This window comes from Xenopus laevis, chromosome 8S, assembly GCF_017654675.1.
Source record: "Xenopus laevis strain J_2021 chromosome 8S, Xenopus_laevis_v10.1, whole genome shotgun sequence".
Lineage (NCBI taxonomy): Eukaryota > Metazoa > Chordata > Amphibia > Anura > Pipidae > Xenopus > Xenopus laevis.
Window position 1 is genome coordinate 24726715 of NC_054386.1, and position 22629 is coordinate 24749343.

The 22629-nt window shown below is 38.4% G+C and overlaps 1 protein-coding gene across 1 annotated transcript in view; it reads left to right on the top strand.

Annotated features, from left to right (window-relative positions):
• Positions 1 to 22629, top strand: part of gtf2a1.S (general transcription factor IIA 1 S homeolog) — a 101492-nt gene that overhangs the window by 13135 nt on the left and 65728 nt on the right. The window contains exons 3-5 of the mRNA XM_041574134.1: positions 6388 to 6516; positions 8500 to 8730; positions 10780 to 10962. Coding sequence (XP_041430068.1) covers positions 6450 to 6516; positions 8500 to 8730; positions 10780 to 10962 — 481 coding nt within the window. The 5' untranslated portion in view covers positions 6388 to 6449. The remainder of the gene's footprint in view (positions 1 to 6387; positions 6517 to 8499; positions 8731 to 10779; positions 10963 to 22629) is intronic.

Sequence of the window (22629 nt, forward strand, 5' to 3'; positions counted from 1 at the left end):
ATGATCGTACGATCGTACGAATTGACCGTCAACTAAAAAGACCAATTTGCCAGGAAAACAAAGGGGAGCTGCCTGCTTGGCCCTGCAAACATAGGTAGATTGCACTGGGACCGACAAAGATTTTTTGACCTGGCCGATCAATTTCCTGACAGATGTCCGCCGAAAAATTCGTAAGATGTTCGATCGTTCAAATCCCACTAACCGCACGATAATTTTTGTCGGACTTCGCTAAAATCGGTTGTTCAGCAAGAAGAAGCGTCGCGTCTATGGGGAGCTTTAGACTTGATTACAAGGCTCTCTTGGGCTCCTGTGCTTTGTGCCTTGCACCAAATGTGCCAACTAAAGTGCAGTCAGTGCAAGGATTGTTGCTGAATTCATTGTTGCTGAATTGTAGCAAATATGCTGAGAATATAAAAAACTTTAGACATATACAGATAAACTGTAGAAGATATTATGCAGTATGTTTGGGACATGGGGTTTTTCAGGAACTTGGATCTGCTAAATTTTCTCCTATAATTTTATAGTATACATTAAATAAATACAAAAGCGTTGTTTTGCAGCCATTATGGATTAAGGATTAATGTAATTTAGTTACAATAATAACAAGAGCTAGGCACTATTTCATCACACAGAAAAATAGGAAACCTGACATATTATCTTAAATAGCATTCCGTTTATTCTGGATACGTGGTTTTCAGATAAGCAATTACATTATAATTGGGAAAGTTGTTTAGAATTACATTCTCTCGTTATGCAAAGACAAAATAAAAACTGATTTTGGATGGAGTTCCCCTGTTTAACACTGTCCTGAAGCACGTGCCAAAGTCTGACACGTTTGCTGGGTTCCCATTTTCTTATATAGAGGTCAAAGATCTGCAGCATTAGGTTTTGTGCAGCCGTTCTCATGCTTGTGGAAGTTGGCGTTTTGCTGAGACTTGCTTTTGTGGTTTTATTTCATCTTTGGAGGAAGAAGTAATAGAGCATATGATCACAAAGCCAAGAGGCTAAAGAAGAGAGACCTTCCTTCCTCCAGACATTAGTTTGGCCCTAATGCCGGATTGTACATCTTTTCATGTTTCCCTAACTGGACAGTAAACAAATACAAGGGGCAAATAAGCTATCAACTCAGTCTGATGGCAGCTTTTATCGGCACATGTATGGCCACCTTTACATTAAATAATCCATAAGACCAAGATCAGGCACAAGCAGACGGGAGGACGACGCGGACGGGAAGGGTGACGCGGGAGGGGAAGGAAGGGAAGAGAGAGGTGGACAAGGAAGGGGAGGCGGAAGGGGACACAGACAGAGAGGGGGAGGCATACGGGGGATCATTGTAAACGGCCTAGGGGCGCCCCGTTTGTAAGTCCGTGCCTAGCAACATCCTATCGTTCATCGAATACAAGGGTAAATCTGCACGTCTATGGCCAACTTTACAAGTCTGTATTGAAAATGAACAATCTGGTCGCAGGAAAGATTGTAATAGTCACGTCTATGGCCACTGCTGCACTGTTCAAGGTGGAGCTATCTCTAAGTTTCCCCAATGTCAATGGGAGCACTTTTGAACAGCTCAGCAGAAGAGGCAGAAGAGGTGCAAAGGCAATTACCGCTACATGATAGTGCATGAAAGACATGTGTTTAGACACTAGCACCTCTATTAAAAGAGGCGGAATTCTCATATGGCCCTTGAGTTAATAAACTACTTTTTTTTTTTTTTACTCTAAATGTGGCTTCATTCCTGTTCTTTATTTTATGTGGCCACTTCCCTAGCATGATGCCCATGATTAGGCAAATATAACTGGCCATTTACAAACAAGCACACTTTGTCTGCAGTCTAAAGTATTGAAGAAATGTTAGCAGCCAGTTGGCACGGTAATTCTTAGAAATACTGCTGCGTTGTTAAGCAGAAAACTATGGTGGATTATACCAAGTTTTTGTAATTTGGCAAGTTAATGTTAGTAAACAAGGTCTGTTAACTCTCACAGAATACCAGTCTACAAATAGTTGTGGATAATAGTTATGCATCTTTATTTCTGCAATACAATGTAAGAGCTTATTTATATTTCTGATCTGAAAATATGCCTCTTAGATACACAACCTACTATGGTTGGAAATGTAATATTCTGTGAGGACCTAAAAGTATTTAGTGTGAAATGTGTAAGATCTCCCTAGAGAAAGGGTGTATGATGGTGAAGGATTAATATTCACTCCTTTGGAGCAAAACAGCGACTGACCAGAAATGACCTGGGCTCAGGCATTCATACTATTAGGAAAATTAAAAAGAAAAGCTGTACATTGCAAAAGAAATTGAAGAGAAATACTTTGCAACAATACTTTGCTTACACACTACTATTTTGGGATTATAATTTATGAGAAAATAAATTAGCCACTCAGAATTCAATGTTCCTTTTAAAGGGGCAACATCTGTAGAATAAACCCCCATTCTAAAGGCCAGTCCACACAAGTGAAAAAAGTCCTAACAAAAGTTATTTTGATTTTCATAGAATTTTGATACATGTGGGCTCATTTAACTTGTTGTTTCAAAAGATCGCTGTAGTTTGCCATGTTGCTATCACATTTATTTTTCCCTAGAATTCCATTGTACTTCCTGGCCTAGGTGAAATGTATAGTATACAATGACTTAGTGATGTTATTTTATTAACTATATTATGTTATTATTATCAACTATATTGTACCTGCACCGCAAATATATTTGTATTTAATCCATTATAAATATGTATGTGTGACAGAAGAAAAAGGCAAATAATTAAAAAACCTGTAAATAAATAATAAAGACCAATTGTCATGTTGAGTAGAAGTGGCCATTCTAAAAATACTAAAAGTTCATTCAAAGGTGAACCACCCCTTAAAATGTATTTTCATTATCGGCGGTCTGTGCCTAGGGCCGCAGCTTCAAAGGGGCAGCCCCAGACATCGCCAGAGACTTTAAGTCAAATCTGGTGTGGGGGGTGGTGTGAGGGAGTAGGAATGCACTTCCTGTACTCGTCAGTGGAAGTGACATCATACATTATGCATGTGATGTCATGCACACAACATCACTTCCACAACAGAGGGCACACTGAGGTCCGGTGTCTAGGGAGGCACAAGGCCCAAATGCAGCGCTGCAGCAGGAGCAAGGAAATAGGCCAAATCAAACTGGTCTAATCATTTGGCCCTAGGCCACTGATCTGATTACATTACAGGTGTGTGCAGACTAGTTGGCAGACGACTACATTCATGGCATCATGTATTTCTCTGTCTAACAGTGATCTGCTATAACCTTTGACTGCAGGATCCCTCTGAAATGGCATATCCCTCATTTTAATACTCGATACCTTTATAAAAGACTAATTATAGCTTATCTGCTCCCATGGCTGTTAATCGAGGGTGGTGGATCTGAATCTCACTTTTAGTTAGGCTCTGTATTTACCTGCTTGAGGGTAGTAATATCAAAAATATATTGGGGTGGTCACAGGGGGCTGGGGATGCACCAAATCCAGGATTCAACCAAGATTTTCCTTTTTCAAGAAGAATTTGGCCGAATCCAAGTGACTAGCCCTACCAAATCTGAATCCAAAAAATCACGTGACGTTTTGTCGCACAAACAAGGAAATCATAAATTTTTTAACTGTGTGCTGCATGCACAGTTCTCTTCCCCTAATTTACATATGCACATTAGGGTTCGGATTTGGTTCTGTATTTGGCCAAATCTTTCACAAAGGATTCTGGGTTTGGCCAAATCCTAAAATAGTGGATTTGTTACATCCCTAGTCACAAGTGACACCCGACCCTAACCTACAAACACCAAACCCGCACCCGACCGGCTCAGCTCCTCCATTTAAAGACTTGCCCAGATGTCACAAAAGTGGTGGGGCAGACGAGAATCTATAAATGGAGGAGCCGGAAGTGTTAGGTCATAGGGCGTGGAGAGCAGAAGGAACCGCTCAGTCCGTGAACTGAAGACTTGGTGCGGCAGCCGGCCCGAACCCTCCCACGGGTTTCGGGGCGGCACGTACATCCAGGCCCGGACTGGCAATCTGTGGGTTCTGGCAAATGCCAGAGGGGCTGCTATAAGGTGCCATAGAAAGTCAATACTTAGTGGGCTGGTAGTGGCTGGGTGGGCCTCTCGTGGGCTGATTGGGCCTCTGTGTACCTGAAATGCCAGGGCCTATTTTAATTCTCAGTCCGGACCTGCGTACATCACTATTTCAAGTACATAAGACAAAAAATCTTCTTCTATAACATTTCTAGTAATAAGATGTTCATTTACTTTGCTGGCCTAATCCAAAGATTGGCCAGTATGAGCAATAGGTAAGACAACAGTAGTGCTGTGGAACCTGTAAAACCTTGGCCATGGAATCCCTGGGAAGTGGTAGTGGGGTTACTTCCTTGGGTTCTACAGTCTTCCACCAAAAGACCAGAAGCTGTGCTTACTCTTTCTTCTATAGCCTACTACTCCCCAGAATGGGCTATAAGGGTGACCGTAGCTATAGATTACGGGGAAACATTCTTCTCCATTGTTTGTCAAAATATTTTTATCCTGCAGTATGAAGTCAGTTACAATTTGCTAGTGTGACTTATCTCTAATGTCTCAGTTCAGCAAATATGGGTTATATTTGTTTGGCAATTATACACATATAACCTTTTTTATATTATGTGTTTAGTGCAGTGTATCAAGAGTCTGACATCCAAGATAATATTTCTATGCACACAGCTGTAATATAACTGACCTTTCAGATATCTAGTAAAGGTTATATAGCTTTGAACTGTTATATTTACTTCCACTGATTTCCACTGATGTATTCTGGACAAAATACTCTTTTTATATTCAGGTATATCCAGTTATTATTAGGAAGGACAGTAATAAGAAACGAATGATCTCCACTGTGTAATTAGTCACTAATACCCCAAATACTTCCAGTCAGAAAGGGCTAAAAAAACAAAGCCAATAACATTGTATTTAGGGAGGCAGAGAAAACATCTCTTAAAATAGATAAACATTTATAACAACTAAATAGAGACCTATAAAAAAAATCAGTGTGACTAAAAACAGAACTAAACATCAGTAATAATAAAATTTCTATTAGCAGATTAAATGGTTTAATTGAAATCAAATTACATAGTGACAATATATAACTTTTTGTGTGTTTTTCCTGATCAAAAAGACGGGGATACTTTCTTTCTTTTCTCCTATACAAAAATTGAATACTGACAGAAGTCAGATCCCCTTCTTTTAATCACTTTTATACATCTGAAGTTAGATCATACCTTTTCATTGAGATTATTTCTATTAGCATTACTGTATTAAAAACAGTAAACAACATATTACAGAACATACCTCCCAACATTTGAAAAATGGTTAAAGGGACAAAAAGATCTGGTTGCATAGCGCAGTGAATTTTTTGACAATGCCTATTTTATGGCCGCACCCCCTAATTACCATTTAACAAAATGTAGCAGGTTATGAAAGTCTGAACTCATTTCTGGGGGATTTAGGGCCATGTTTTCTGTGTCATAACAGTTTTCAGCTAATGAAGGTGAAATTGCCCTTTAAGTTTGTACAATCAGTTCTTCCAAGAAACCTGCTTATCTTATTAAATAGTTGTACTATTGCTTATCTTCAGTTGTAACAAATGTATCTCAGTGCAGGTGCTGAGTGTTCTGGGCTCTTTGTCAAAAAGCCTCTTACTTTAAGAAGTTTCAGAAACTTTGTATCTATTTATCGCGTCAGTGCAGGAAATTAAAGAGAAACTTGGGACTTTTTAATAAAAAATCTGGGACCGTGCTAGCATTTTGTCATTATAGCAGGCGGCAGGCACAGTGAAGGCAGTTCGGGGAGATTGTCGCCCTGCAGAAGAGGCGATTAGTCGCCAGGCGACTAAATCTCCCCGAATCTACCCGTGTGCTAGCTCCCTTAGAGGAGAATGTTTGGTTTACAAATGCAGCTATTCTAGCACAGATTACATAGATGATAATTTTCCAGATTTTGAGTAAACTTTCCAGATTTTTTGGGCTTAATTGATGCTTATTATTCTAATGGGATAGTCTAGATATGTGCCTTCCACTTTATTTGGATTAATTAACTGTAAATTATAGTTTTTGTTGCTAATACAAACCTAAAGCTAATTAACTACACATATTCATAGTTAAATATGTTAGCGTTAACTAACTTTTGCGATGTTGTTTTGTAATTTTTGGAGGGTCAAGCAGATACAAGAGTTTTAGTTTGTAAGCTCTGATGAGGAAGACTCTCTTTGCCTTCTTCTATATTAGTCTGTGTTTGTATGTAGTCTATATGTGTTGGTGTATAGAATACCTTATATTGTGCAAGTATTCAAATAACCTTAACAATTATTGTTTCTTTATATCTTCTCCTAATTACTTCCTTAGGTTTCCTTTGCTGGCCCTGAATCTTAGAACCACAGAATGAGAATGGGAATAGGAGTGTGAAAATGGCCCATATCATTGCCACACAGAAGTCTGACTGGATCTCTTTTAATGATGACATAATTTTGCAAGGTACTGAAATAATGAGAGGTACAATGTTGTGTTTTTCCATTTTATTTCTTTTTTTGCATTATGAAAATATTTTCTTACTCTGGCTCTACCTAGTAGTATACTGGTGGTGGGCTTTTTTTTATGGATTATTGGTTACTGTGTATTATTGTTTTCCTATTAGGGAAATAAAGATAAATGTGTGTGTGTGTAGATAGTCAAAATGTATTCAAATATGGTGAAACACGTGTTAATTCAATTAAGGTGTGTTCCACCATGATTGAGTAAATTTTGACTTTTCACCCACAGAGAGTGCTGATCCATTTGAATGATATACGTGTATATATATATATATATATATATATATATATATATATATATATATATATATATATATATATATATATATATATATATATATATATATATATATATATATATATATATATATATATATATACACACACACAGTGGTGTGAAAAACTATTTGCCCCCTTCCTGATTTCTTATTCTTTTGCATGTTTGTCACACAAAATGTTTCTGATCATCAAACACATTTAACTATTAGTCAAAGATAACACAAGTAAACACAAAATGCAGTTTTTAAATGAGGGTTTTTAATATTGCCAAAAGTCTTGGCAATCATTGAGATGTTTTTTAGCAAAATTGAGACGAGCCTTAATGTTCTTTTTGCTTTAAAGTGGTTTGCACCTTGGAAATCTGCCATGCAGGCCGTTTTTGCCCAGTCTCTTTCTTATGGTGGAGTCGTGAACACTGACCTTAATTGAGGCAAGTGAGGCCTGCAGTTCTTTAGATGTTGTCCTGGGGTCTTTTGTGGCCTCTCGGATGAGTTGTCTCTGCGCTCTTGGGGTAATTTTGGTCGGCCGGCCACTCCTGGGAAGGTTCACCACTGTTCCATGTTTTTGCCATTTGTGGATAATGGCTCTCACTGTGGTTCGCTAGAGTCCAAAAGCTTTAGAAATGGCTTTATAACCTTTGAAATTGAACTGAGGTGTGATAAACCACAGTTAAGTTATTTTTTAACAAGGGTGGCAATCACTTTTTCACACAGGCCCATGTAGATTTGGAGTTTTTTTTCTCCCTTAATAACGTAAATTATGTTATCTTTGACTAATAGTTCACGGTTTTTGATGAGCAGAAACATTTAAGTGTGACAAACATGCAAAAGAATAAGAAATCAGGAAGGGGGCAAATAGTTTTTCACACCACTGTGTGTGTATATATATATATTATTTATGGGCAAATAAATTCGGCTGGCACGAAAAAAAATCAAAAAATTCTTTGGACGCGCGGCCTAAAAGTCGCTTGTATCTAAATTGGCTCGCTATTTGGACGCTTTTTGACTTTAACGCCAGCATGAGCTTGGAATCGGGCGTCAATATCCGATTTTAGAGATTTTTCGTGATTTTGAAGATTTTTTTGTAAAAATTTCAGATTTTCATGATTTTTTTCGTGAAAATGTCAGAATTTCACAATTTGTTTGTGAAACTGTACGATTTCATGATTTTCCAGCAAATTTTTTGCTGTTTTGCATACCTGGTGCACTCACAACCCTCACATTTCACATGCCCGGATGCAGGTCAATGGTATACATACAGTTAAGTCGAAAAGACCTCCAAGGACTTTCTGAGTAAAGAAAAAAGTGGTTTATTTCAACGTTTCGGCTCTACTTCCTGATGACGGCCTAAGTAGTAGAGCCGAAACGTTGAAATAAACCACTTTTTTGTTCACTCAGAAGGTCCTTGGAGTGCGGCCTTTTCGACTTAACTATATGTGTGTGTGTGATGTGTGTGATGTGTGTGTATAGAAATAAAAAGGCATATAACAAAGTGAAGTGCTGGTCCAGGAATTTTTTATTCCAAATTGCATGTACCATGAAATTGGTGATATACAGTTAGCCTTTAAAGTGGTTAGCTAGAACCTCTGGTCTGTCACAGGATAGAAACGCTATATTAATTGTGATCTCCTGTTCCATCTTTACTTTAGGTGCCACTAAGCAGGACCAAGGCAGTCAGCTCCCAAAACAGTTTTCAGACACAGAGAAAACTCCTCTGAGACTGCACAGTTCTCCTGTGAATGAGATCAAGCCTACAGTAGTTGATCATCTGGTGTCTGACCATGTAAATAAACAGCAGGATCATCTGAATTTGAGTTTGTCTACTTGGGTTCAGTTTGAAGAGTCACTTGCTCCTGCTGCCAATGAAAATGGAAAAACAGGTACAGACTAGCTTTTTTTTATTGCTAAGGACTGTCTAAATCAGGAGACCCCCAACATTTTTTTTACCCATGAGCCACATTCAAATGTAAAAAAAAGTTGGGGAGCAACCCAAGCATGAAGAGGTCATTGGGGGGGGGGAGAATTATAATTGGGTTTTTGAAGGCCCCTATGAGGACTGGCAGCCAAAACTTGCCTCCAAACCTAGAATTAAAAAATAAGCACCTGCTTTGAGGCCAAATCCAAGGAGTTGGTGAGCAACATTAGTTGATGATCACTGCTCTAAATTAAAATGAGGTAGCTCACCTTCACAAAACATTTTAGGCAAAATGATGATTGTTATAACAACCAGTCCAAATTTACAAACTTTTCTGGTGTGCATTCGTAAATTAAAAAAGACAAAGGATTTTACCTGTTTGTACAAACTTCCCATAGACTTGCATTGCATTTGAAATTTTTTACAGAAAAAGAATTTGTCCAGCATTAGAATGTTGAGCAGATTTACGAGATGTTAGCCTAAAGGAAAGGATGGAATTTAACTGATGAAAGCTAGAGAACACTTTATTACAAAAAGTGTCAGCCAGGGAGAAGGGGATATGCAGTGATAAATGAGATAAATCATTAAAAAAAACTAAAAGACAGAAAGCAACTGAAAAAATCCACATTATTTGTGGTGCACAAAAAACAATGTTATTATGTGAACAACCCTTTTGACCTTTATTTTAATAACCTCATATATCATTATACTACAGGTAACATGTATAGGATCTATTATGCAGTATTCTCTGGGCCTTATGATTTTGAATTATGCAATTTAAAGGGCCATTCCCTAAGGCTACTAACAATGTATACATTATATACATTAAAACCCACTACGATTGCTTTACTATCAACATGGCTTTATGCTGGCTTACACGAATGTAAAAAGTGAGAAAAGAGCAAATCTATCAGAAATTAAGATCTGCTTGTTTAAGGGGCTGATTTATCAAAGGTTGAATGTTAGAGTTTTTTTTAACTCGAATGAACTCGAATAACCTTGATCGACCTCGAAACTCGAATAGTATCTTACTTAAGAAAAAACTCAAATGTCTAAAACTCGATCAAATATTACCGACCCGAAAACTCAAATCGAGTTTTTTCTCTGAAAACCATCTATTAACATCTTCAAATGGGTCACTGGACCTTTGCCATTGACTTCTACATGAACTCGGCACATTTTAGGTGGTGAATAGTTTGAGTTGTTCCCAGGGTCAAGGTATGATAAATTTCGAATTTGAGTTTGGATTATTCCCAACTCCAATTTGTGAGTTTTGATGAAAAATCCAACTCGAAAATTTGAATTCAAATTTACAATTTAAACCTTAAAGGAGACCCCCTCCCTCCTCCCCCTAGGCTAACTACCCCCTGGGGAGATGCCCCATACTCCATACTTACCCCTAGGCACAGATTCTTCCAGCGGAGTTCCACGCATCCATCTTCCGCATCCTCTGTAAGTTGATTGGGAGATCGGTATTTCTGTGCATGCGCAGTTGGAGCAGTTTGCCGGTTTGCGACAACTGCGTTTTTGCAAATTACACGGAAATTGCCAATCACCCAGTCAGCTTACCGAGGAGCCGGAAGATGGATGCGTAAAACTCCGCTGGAAGAATCTGCGACGAGGGGTAAGTATGGAGTATGGGGCATTTCCCGGGGGGGGTAGTTAGCCTGGGGGAGGAGGGAGGGGGTTCTACCTGGGGTGGGGGTATGGAAATTTTTTGCAAAAGGGTTTCCTTCTCCTTTAATAAATCTGCCCCTAAATGTGACTCTGCAAGGATTAGAATATCAAATGGCTGCTGGGTGCCAGATGTATTGTTTTGAGAGTGTGTAATTAACTCTTGAACCTGCATGTTTCATAAGATGGAAATGTGTGGAGATGTGACAATATTAAGTTAGCAATCTGCTGTTCCCCATGTATTATATTAAGTATACTAACAAAAAGGAAAATAAGAGTTCACATTAAAATGATAAGAAAACAGAAATCCAACATAACATTCTTTATATCTTCTCTGTAGCATCCTCTGTTGGAGCACCAGACCAGAGATTCTTTGGTCAGAGCCCCTCAGGAAGGTCACAGAGCAGCTCAGATGCCCACTATGAGCATATCAGCATGGCCAGCATTGGGCCACACACAGATCCCTGCTCTATTCAAACAGAAGATGTTTCCAGTGAGGATGCCTCTGGCACAGGCTCACCAGGTAAGATTGTAAAGCCAGTAAGGGAGATAGGAAGTAGATGAATATTGACGGCCAATAATGTTGTCTGGCACTTGCAGCGTGAATATTACGTTTCTCCTAATTTAGTTCCAGTCTCTCCCAACAGACTTTAATATAGGTTTTATGTGATGAACAATTGTTCTCATTGAAATGCATCTGGCTCTGTAGGAAAATCTAGAATTTCAAGCTGTATCTGGCCTGATGTGTGAAAAACAGGCTGAGGCCCAAGGGAGCCCTGTACCTAACCCCTTCTCTTATCATCATAATGTAAAAAGGGGGTTGTGGGAGCACTCACATTGCTAAGTAGAAATGTGTATAAGGGAAGTGCTACTGACATTACCAAATGGGTCAGCGCACATTCCCTGTGCCCCTGTCTAAGTAATTCAGTAGATATGCAAATGCATGTGTTAACAAAGACAGAGGTTTTTAGTTACAAAGTTATGATCATAAAGTTGAAATGCCACCATACCACGTCAAGGTAAACCCCAGATGGCGGTCCCTAACTGGTTTACCTCCAGTCATAGTATTGAGGATCCTGTGCCTCTCTGCATAATAGCATTAGTAAAGTAGAAATCTGCTGAACCTTGGTTTCTGTCTGAGGGCTAAATCCTCCCCGCTGCTAACTTGCAGCTTTTAAGAGAGAATAATGTTGCTAAAACATTATGTCGAACTAAGGTAAACCTCATGTGGCAGTCTGACTGTTTACCCCTGCTCATATTTTTATTGGCAATAAAATAAAAGTACTTCATGATGAGAGCATTAGTTGATACTCAACACTACCATAGCACCATAGCATATAGTGGAGGACCCAGGCCCCAGCTTTCTGCTATTTCCATCACAGTACAAAATAACATCTATAATATTATATCACATCAAACTGTTGTGAATATAGGCCCTTGGTCTCATTTTCTGTGATATCAGGCAATAAGTTTTTTCAGGCAATGCTTTGCTTTTGAAGCGAAAGGGAACATTACAACGAGACTGTAACAGCATTTAGTTGCATCAGTCCTGCACGGGTCCATTTTTGGAACCCTTACCCAACTCGTACCCGCAACCTGCAATCCGCAACCCGGACCCGCAACCCACATTCTTACCCGCTTGGACTCGCTACCTGACCCGACCTGCAAGTACCTTATCCGCAACCCGGACCCGCTGGAATCAGGAAGTGCTATCAGTGTAAACCGGAAATGACATAATCGGACGTAAGCGTGATCAGGAAAAAAGGAGTAAAACAGGAAGTGCTGTCATTGTAAACTGGAAGTGACATCATCGGAAGTATTAAAAATCACTATTGAAAGGACCTGTGGCCCGACCCGCAAACCGACAGAACCATGTCTATATCCGCACCCCGTAGGTGACCACGGGTTTTTAACCCGCGAGTACCCGACCCTCTGCAGGACTCTATCTTGAGGTCTGCTGCCTTGTGAAGTAGAAGACCCACTCAGTGCTGGGATTTCTCATTTCTGAAACATATAAGACTTTGCACCTTTATTATGAAATGTGAAATATAAAAACGTCCAGATCATACACATATAATAATTAAATCTGTAATATAAATTCACCTTGAAGCTCCGATATCCCTGTTTTATGAGGCTATTGTGCTTTTGGTTCTTTGCATTTATCTTGGTTTAACTCTCTGAACAGAATTTTCCGCCAACAGCACTCTTTTGTGTGGAGGAAGGTTTGGGCTCCTTTTCAGGTTTTGTTAGAATCCTGTGTATGGTGCAGACTGGGCAATGGGGGTACTCAGTCTCCTGGGATACACAGTGCTCCCATCAGGAATTCTTTGTTTAAAGAGAACAATAAAGTGGAGGTCTCCTGCAGCAACTTTTGTGCAAAGTTTCACATCCATCAGTTCTAACTGCAAGCACATTTTGTATTGAAAGTTGAAGAGGGTTATTGGGGGCTTGTGTCAGGCTTAGCTCCCTGTAAGCTTCTGGAAGATCTGGAAGAATTTCATAATGAGAGAAAAAGAAGAAGAACAGTGATAATGTATTCCATAAAACCCTTCTCCCTCTAGCTTTCATTCCACATACCTAAACATGTGCCTGGTGCATAAAAACGTCTCCCAAGCCAATTTTACTGTGAACCCCAGGAAGAATAGTTATGCACCTGAGTTACTATTATATTTTTGTAAATAAGTGTGAGTTGAGAAATGATGGTGAAGTAGGAAGTTATTTGTCAAGTAAGAGGTAAGTGTTAGGTTAGTGGCACATAAGGCCATTGGTCAAAACAAAAGGAATTTTCACAAGTGCTTTCCATGTGGCACTTTAGTGAGATTATTATACCATCTGTAATTTTTGAGAAATAAATGCACAATTCTGTGTGTTGACTATAAAGGGTGAAACCCGCAAACAATATATATCTCTATACAATATAGTACAAAATAAGGAAAAACATTTTTCTACATTATTTTGTCCTTATTATATTTTTCTATTTATTATTTTTCCTTATTTTGTATTATATTGTATAGAGATATTTATTGTTTGTGTGTTCTGAGTGAATAATAACGTGTATATTACTTATATGCATACTTGCACTTTAAATGGCGTTGTCTTTTTTACTCTGTGCAATTGAATTAGCTCTTTATGTAAAGAGACACATGTGCTGTTAATTGCCTCCAATTCTAATTGGTTGAGGTTTATGTTGTTTGTGAAATGTTCAGGGGTGTGATCATTAGCCTATGAGTAAGTGCCCCAGTAGGCACGAATCGCGTTAGGCGGCCATCTGTATGTCCTAATAAATTATTTGAATTTTTAGTTTTGGTCTTTACTTTTGGGGTATACTCTCAACCTTTTGCTCTTCCCGATTTTTGCACGCATGGACTGGGGGTGAACTGTGAGTATTTTTCTCCTTTCAATAAATTGTTTTGGACATTTTTTTCTTTTTTGATTTATAATGGTACAGTTACTGGCATAGTGCACCAAGTTGTGTAATTTTTAATAGCACTGTTCTGTTTTGTGTAATAGATTAGATATGGACTATGCAATATTATTTTTTTTGTTTTCTTTGGTGTGCTTGTCTACAGAGCCATAGCTGGAGCCAGGAGAAGGCTCACATTGGGACAGATTTACTAAAGGGTGAAGTGGCTAACGCTAGGGACATTTCGCCAGAAATCACATCCACAGGGACATCTCCAAGTTACTAACAGGTGTAGACGACAATTTGCTAGCTAACGGGACCGTTGCTGGCGTTCGTTCACACTCTTTTGCCAGGCGAATTTTCGCTCTGGCGAATGGTCGTTACTCCGCAAATTCAGTAAAGTTCAGATATTACTGAACGTTACCTTATTCACCAGAGTTGACTTTGCCACCTCAAACCAGGAGAACTGCTAAAATGAACCTACATCTTCCTCAATCTTATGGCAGTTACATTAAATCCTGTCTGCCAGAAATGCCTAACTATTAAACTTTTTTGTGTTAACATTTTCCCCCAGACATTTGAGGGGCATGGAACATTAATTTTAGGGTGGGCTCATGTGTAGAACATTAGAGGATCTCTTTTGTCTTTATTCAGGTTCCTTGGAAATTTGTAATTAAATGGTGGCCACTTCAAGCATTTGCACCAACATGTCTAATAAAGAAATCCATACGACTTTAATGTACCCGCCCTATTCAAATTGACCTAAGTGTAAGATGACTAACGAAGTTTCTCTAGGCAATCGCTAGCGTAATTTCGATTTGAAAAGAGTTCAGGACCCAGGACACAACTTGCATTTTAGTGAATTAGCGCAGTGATAACAAATTTTCGCCTGGTGAAGTGGCGTGAAGTGTGCAAAGCGTTCGCCCTTTAGTGAATCTGACCCATTGACTGCACACCTTAACTATAGATCGGTGCTGTACACCAATACAGAGGAAAAATGGAAATGGTGTCATAACTAACTTTTAAATAACAATATATTTATTCTAGTAGAAGTTTGAAAATGTTCTATGATTCCATCTATGATTATGAATTTCTGCCTCTGGATAAGAGCTTCTCTGTGTTAATAAATGTGTGTGTGTGTATATATATATGTACCTAAACTTTCCAGTATCAGTCACTACTGATACTAGAATTACCCCATATACACTTGCAGCGGGAACCTTTAGGATTATCTATTGGGTGAGATAATAAAAACATATCCTTGCAGTTGAGGAGAAATGGGAAGGAACTTATTAACATCTTAATAAAACTTTGCTTTATGTCTGACAGTCTTTAGCATTACAGTGTGCAATTTAAATAAGGCCCCACAGCAGGTGGCACATTATAGTTAATGAATACTAGGTGCAGGCCAGAAAAGAAATGTTTTTTATGTAGAACTGACACACGTACCCACACAGCGTTTGGTCCCTGCTCCAGTGTAGCTTACTATCTAAGGTCCATACCACGTTAAGTCAATTTCATCAGAACCAATCAGCCTGCATGATTCTGGAGTGTGGGAGGAAACCCATGCAGTCACAGAGAGAACATACAAACACCTGCAGATAGGTCCAAGGCTGGATTCAAACTCAGTATCCCTGCGCTGTAAGGAAGACATGATCACCACTAATCCACTATGCAGATCGCCATAAATTTTCGAAAATTCGAAATTTATCATGTACTTTCTCTTTAAAAATTTGACTTTGCCATCTAAAACCTGCCGAATTGCTGTTTTAACCTATGGGGGACCTCCTAGAACCTATGTGGTGTCAATTGGTGGACTTTGAAAAATCAAATCAAAATCGAATGCGATGTTGCTTTGATTCATACGATTCGAATTCGATCAAAAACGGACCTATTAGGCCAAAAAAAACCTTCAAGTTCAAAAAAACTCCCATTACTTCGAAATTCGACCCTTGATAAATCTGCCCCTTAGACATTTGTAAGATGATTTCGTATTCAATGACATACAAAGGATGGCAATATGGCTTCCCCAGCAATTGGATAGCAGGTAGCAAGACAACCTTTTAGAAAGTAATAGTGCTAATTGTGATATTTATTCTGCAGTGAAATAGTAATAAATGTCAGTGGCATGGCTACTTTAACAGTGAAACATTGCTAGAGAGTAACAAGATGATGATATAGATATTAAATGGTTTCTTCAACAGATGACACAGAGGTGTGATTTTGGAGTTATACAGGGTAGAGGGATGTCACTAAAAGGGCTACTGTGGCAGTGACACTTGGGGCAGATTTATCAAAGGTCGAGGTGAATTTTCAAATGAAAAAAAATCCGAATTTTGAGCTATTTTTTGTGTACTTCGACTAGGCAATAGTCCAAATTCGATACGAATTTGAAAAAAAAAATCGAAATTTATCATGTACTGCCTCTTTAAAGATTTGACTTTGACCATTGGCATCTAAAACCTGCTGAATTGCTGTTTTAGCCTATGGGGGACCCCCTAGAACCTATTTGGAGTCAATTGGTGGACTTAGAAAATTGAAGTTTAGAATCGAATTTGATCGAAAGTGCTATTCCTTTGATTTGTACGATTCTAATTCACCCGAATACCGAGAGAGATCATTAAAGGTGAGAAGAGTTTAAAGAATAGTGTAATAATACTCTGTCAAGCATGTACTTTATATATGCGCTTATATATGCAGAGAGAGGTTTATAAATCGCTTGCACTGGGGGAAAAATGTTATCTAGAGTCTAATGCCTGCTTAATCTGAGATCTATGTAGTTAGTAACAAATGTCACATGGTATAAGTAGTATGTTTCACTTTGCATTATTTAACCTTGAAAAAAAAGCCCCAAGCAGGAGCCAAAACATTGGTATAATTCATCGAATAAAGCACTTTGAGAAGTACAGATATTCGGAATGCGGACCACCTACAGTATATATCTATAAAGCATGAAGAACACACTGCACTTATGAGACTTAATTTATGTGCAAAACTGTAATATTTATATATATATATATATATATATATTTTCCCAAAGAAAGATCCTGTTTACAAGTTATTCTGAATTGTGAAAGCCAGTTGGATTACTGGTAAAGCACACGTCCAGTTGATTTGACTTATTTATACAGATATACCATGACCTGGATGAATGAGAATCTTCACAAACACACATACTACTTACTCTGCAGAGCAAGTAATATTTTGTGGGGTTACTGGAGCCTTGACTGCACCAAATACCAGTTGCTACAGCATATGCATTTCTGTATAATCTTGCCAACATATCATCTTAATAAATGATGATTATGAAAATTAAAAAAAAATAAACAAATATATATATATATATATATATATATATATATATATACACATACATACATATACATATACACACACGTATAGAAGAGCTCATGGAACCCAACAAATCCAATCTTTCCTTCTTTCTTTCTTTCTTTCTTTCTTTCTTTCTTTCTTTCTTTCTTTCTTTCTTTCTTTCTTTCTTTCTTTCTTTCTTTCTTTCTTTCTTTCTTTCTGTCTTTCTTTCTTTCTTTCTTTCTTTCTTTCTCTTCACTTGCCTTGTGTCTGCTCAGATGAAGGAGAGAGTACACAACCCCTTCAGCACATTTGAGTGACAGACCACCACCAGGGCTCTTGCTGAAGCATGCACAGCGCATACACTAGCTCCTCACAAAGCACACATGCACAGCAAGGGAACGGGACATACAGACACTGGGTGAGTTCAGCAGGGTGGATTTTCACCTTGTACCTCCTCCTTTCTTATTCTTTTTCCTTCCTTTGCCCAGTCGTTATATCTGTATTTGCAGTGTGTAGATAGTAAAGGGTTTTTGTGTGTGTGTGTACCTGATGTGAACCGTAGATGTGGCATAAAGTATTTTAGCTTTTCAGTTACTGAGGTTATGTCAAGTATTAAATATAAATGCAGGATTTAAATCTGCCTTTCTTTGATTTATACTAGGAACAATATGCTGCTAATTATGTTGAAGAAATCCAAAAATACCACTAACCATCTGCCACCCAACACTCCATCCCCCACTTGTCACAAACTCCAATGAACTCAATGCTAAATGAATTTACCATGAAACATTGCTATTTGGGGTAAAAATTAGACATTCTTACATTCAGCAATACAGTTGGATATAGTGCAGGCTCCTCCACCCAGCAGGACTGTTTACGCATGGCTGTGCAATTGCCAAGCATATGACAAATACTAGTAAATCCCCAGCTAACAAAGCAGCATATAAAAAAGTGTGTTTGGGCTTTTTTTTTTTTAAACTAATGTTTGCATTTTCAGATTTTCTTGAAGGACACAGAGATGCAGGAAGGAAAGGGAGTTGGTAATTCGTAAAAAAAAAGTTACCTCTTTAGAAAAATATCTGCCCACCAAATACATCTCTTTGTGGGATTTTTCATAATGTGTTTTAAAGGATTTTAAGACGTTGTCGCTTACCTTATACATATTTTGTACCCTATATAAAGTGTAAAATGCATTTTGCATTATTTTGCCTTAGCTGTGTTTAATTCCATTACAAAGCAGAGTGTAGAAAGTGTGCAGCCTCCTTGGCACAGAGGTGCGTTGGGAGAAAAACCTGTTTTGTAGGATTCCTGTAAAAACTCCTTCATCAGTGAGTTATTTCTAAATGGCAGTTTTAGTGTTTGGGCTACAGTACTGAGCAACTCTCTGACTTGCAGACGTTAAATGAAAACTACAACTACTAATATGTTTGCAAATTGCAATGTTTAAAAGTATACTGTACAGTAGCTGTATATTGCACAGAGTGTGGGTGTGAATGTGCAGCTGTACTGCTTCCCTGAGCACAGTTTAGTAGCTTACTGGGTCCCAACTTGTACAGATCCTCCAAGAGGGCCAATTGGGTTTCTGATGGTGGACCAGTTTAGTATGTATTGGCTTTTAACACCTAACTATAGCAATTTACTTTTGGCACTTCTGAGTTGAGCAGCCTTTTAGCAAGTGGCTGCTCATGAAATGCTAAAGGATTGAGACGAGCAAAGAGATGGAGGCTGTTACTCCTTTTGTTCGGCCAGTCATGGGAATTAAGTGAAACCATCTGAATCTGCTTTTCTTCTTATACAGAGGAATGCCCTTTAACCTTCCAGTGGAATCAACGTGCTTGGGGTCACATGTCTCAATAGAGAAGGCAACAGTTATAGCACATGTTTCTTATAATTATAATAAAAGTTTTCTTTTTGCTGCAGTGTTTTATACAACTCGGACAGAGCATGTAATGCTGTGACTGGGTCCACTTATTTTAGCAACATAAACAAACAATTGAAGGGATGATTTCTGGCTTAGTAGCCAGGGGACCTCTGAGCAAGGGGCCCTAGAGTGTTCTCCAGCAGGTGTCTTAGCTAATATTGACCTATATATCTGCAGTCTAAAGGGGCACTACAGAACACCGTAATCAGCTTGAAAAAAGAAACGAAAATGTTCTGGAAGGTTGCTATGATTATCTTAGCCAATAATGGTTTCACCTTTATACCACTTTATTTGTTATTTCCAAAGGGATGCCCCAGAACATCTGGAATTGACTTTTTGGAAGTAGAGAAAATGTGAAGTTTACATTAAGAGGTTTATTTATTAAAGGTTGAATTTTAGTGGTTTCAGAGGTTTTTAAAACCACGACTAAACACACAAACTCTAAAACCACGATTGTTATTGAATTTACAAAAAGATCCGGATATATAAAATGTACGAATGAAAAAATATACTGCATGATGTTGTATAAAATATGAATACCTTGAAAACCTGAAAAAAATTTTTTGGGAGAATTCTTAGCAGACAAAAAATCTAAGAAAAAAACTCTAAGGGGGTTATTTATCTCAATATCAGCTGCTACAAACTCCGATCTAACCGGCTTAGGTTTTTAACGCTTATTTATTATTACATTTTCCCGAAAATCACCTTTGCAGGAAAAGCTCAGATTTTCACGATTTTTCCGTGAATTTTCCCTGAAAACTCAGAATTTTTCAAAGTTTTCACCCGAAAGCTCCGAAAACATTGTGAAATTGTCCGAAACCCCAGACACAACAAAAAATCAATGGGACTGTTCCCATTGACTTTTCTGCAACCTCGACAGGTTTGAGATGCCATGTTTTTATATTCATTCTTTTTAGCCCTCGGGGTTTCATAAATTCCGAAAAATTCGTGATTTTTTTTTAAAAGCCTATTATAACACAAAAAATAACAAATTTTTTGGATTTCCGGGAATGTCGGGTATTCGGTGCTTACTAAATAACCCTCTTTAAGAGTCAATTTTACAATTGGAAGATATGATCTGTGCTGGGTTTCGTACAAGAATCCAAATAATTTATGGATTTTGGGTGAAAAATAATGAGAAAAGTTTTAGTAAATAGTCCCCTAAATCTAAAAATTTTTGAACTTTAGGAAAACCATGAATTTTTCAAGATGTATAGAAAAAAAAATCACAGTTTGATGTTAGTAAATGGGCCCCTAAGTGTAAATGCATATAAAACATACTTATATTGTCACATTTCTGGCTCCTTAAGGTGTGCCTGTTAATCCAGGAGCTGTTTTTTTTTTTAATATGAGCAGGTAAGAACACAATATGCAGAAGTTAAATAAACGTATGTTTGATGGTTGTGAGAAAGTTCTACAATAGAACTATGGGTTTAGTTTGGAAACCATCACATTCTTTATATATACTGTATATACAATCTTGCCATAAAATGTATTAATGCCTAATCATTGGTCAATACGAGTGACCTCTTACAATCAACATGTGGTGCACTTGCAAATTGATTGGCCAAAATGAAAAAAAAAGCAGTTCTTTTGAGGCCACAATAGCAATAGACGGGTCAGGTCTTCAGCACCTAGTTCTGATTGATTACACATTCATTCAGCTTGTTCCCCTTGCAGAAGTAAGACTTTACCAGTTACCCAAGAGCCTGAAGTTGTATTGAGAAACTTCTCATTGTGAGATGCTAGATTGCCCCTGGGAAAGGCACAATAAAGATAGTCTTTAGTGCATCTGCAGATTCTGCTGCTGGAGATGTTGTAAAGGTTCAGTGAGGCATGGCCTAACCTAAGTCATGCTTAGACTGAGACTAATGAGAGGTCAACAAATGTAGGTCTCTAGCGTATATCTACAGTATATACTTGACTGCATCAGAAAAAAGGGATTTCTACAGAAAAAAAAATATATAATCGTAGTCAGCAGGATTTCTTAATCTGTTTTAGCCATGATTCTGTAAAAAATAAAATGTTTTTGAGGACACCCCCCCCACATTCATCAGAATTATCATCTAGTTATATAAGTTCTGTATATAAATAACAACAATAAAATCGCTATGAAACCTTAGGATCAGCTGGCCCTGTTTATCTGTTTGACTATTCAATTAAAAAAAAGGGACAATAAGGTGCTCTTCTTAGTAGACACCAACATGTACTTTAGTCTATATTTTTGTAAGAGACTATTGCACAGTGACTATGTAGCTAATAATTCATAGTTGGCAACTAGTGATGGGCGAATTTGTCCCGTTTAGCTTCACCGAAAAATTTGTGAATTTCATGCAAAATTCGCGAAACGGAGAAAAATTTACGAAAAATCGTGAAATTGGAAAGTTCACAAAACACAATCTATTCGAACGTGTTTACAAAAAATTCAAGCAATTCAAAGTTTTCACGGAAAAATTGAGAAATTCGAACGTTTCACTAAAAGCGAGCAATTCGAACGTTTTCACAAAAAAAACGAGAAATTCAAACGTTTTCACCAAAATCGAGCAATTCGAAAAAAAAAAATGTATTCGCCGGCGGCAAAATCCGGAAATTCGTCGCAAATTAACGCCAGGTGAATTTATTCGCCCATAACTATTGGCAACAAATCTCTTACATTGTCATGTCATTGCCAGTTGGATAATTAAGATTGTTACATACAGGTACAAGCAGGGGCGCTCCACCAATGAGGCGAGTTGAGACACTCGCCTCAGGCGGCAGCGCCCCCCTGGTTGCCAGGGGCGGCAAAAATGCCGCTCCTGGTAACTAAGAGCCGAATTTCCGGTTTTCAAACCGGAAATTCGGCTCTTCTAGTGCAGAGAGTGCTATTGCGCTCTCTGCACTAAGCGTCGCGGACCGCCCCTGCCCTCTCCGGCGCTATAAAGGTTAGTGCCGTGGGGAGGGGTGGGGGCGGCGAAAGAAGGCCGCCTCAGGCGGCATTATAGCCAGAATCGCCCCTGGGTACAAGGATGATACAGAACTATCTTTTCTGTTCTGGTGACTCTCTAATCGCTGTAAAGCCGCAGACATGTTTTCCTGGCTCTGTCTTATGCTACACTTTATCACCTATTGTAGAATACCTCACCCAACTGTTATATATACACGCACTTCTTATCATGTGCATACACATCTAGCACCTACATGTGCTGGATAAACATTTTGCTTTTGCCCAAATGTGATCAAATGTATCATGAAGAGCCACTAGTTTTGTGAGCAGAAATGGCACCCTGACGATTGTGTCTGTGAAGACAATAAAAACTCCCTCTTTATTAATACAATTTTCCCGAGCTATGCTGTCTGCTGCATGCCCTGACTTGCCTTGCTGTTCTAAATGGCATGGAGAGCAATAGACAAATCTGCAATCCTTCATTTCACCCCAGGTGTGTGTCTGACATTACAGTAACACTTTTTTCATAGAAATTATTTTTGTAATGCTGTAGTGAACTACTGCTGTGTTTTTTCCATAGTGAAGCTAGTTGAGGGCCCATTTCTGAGCAATGTTACCATATACTAAG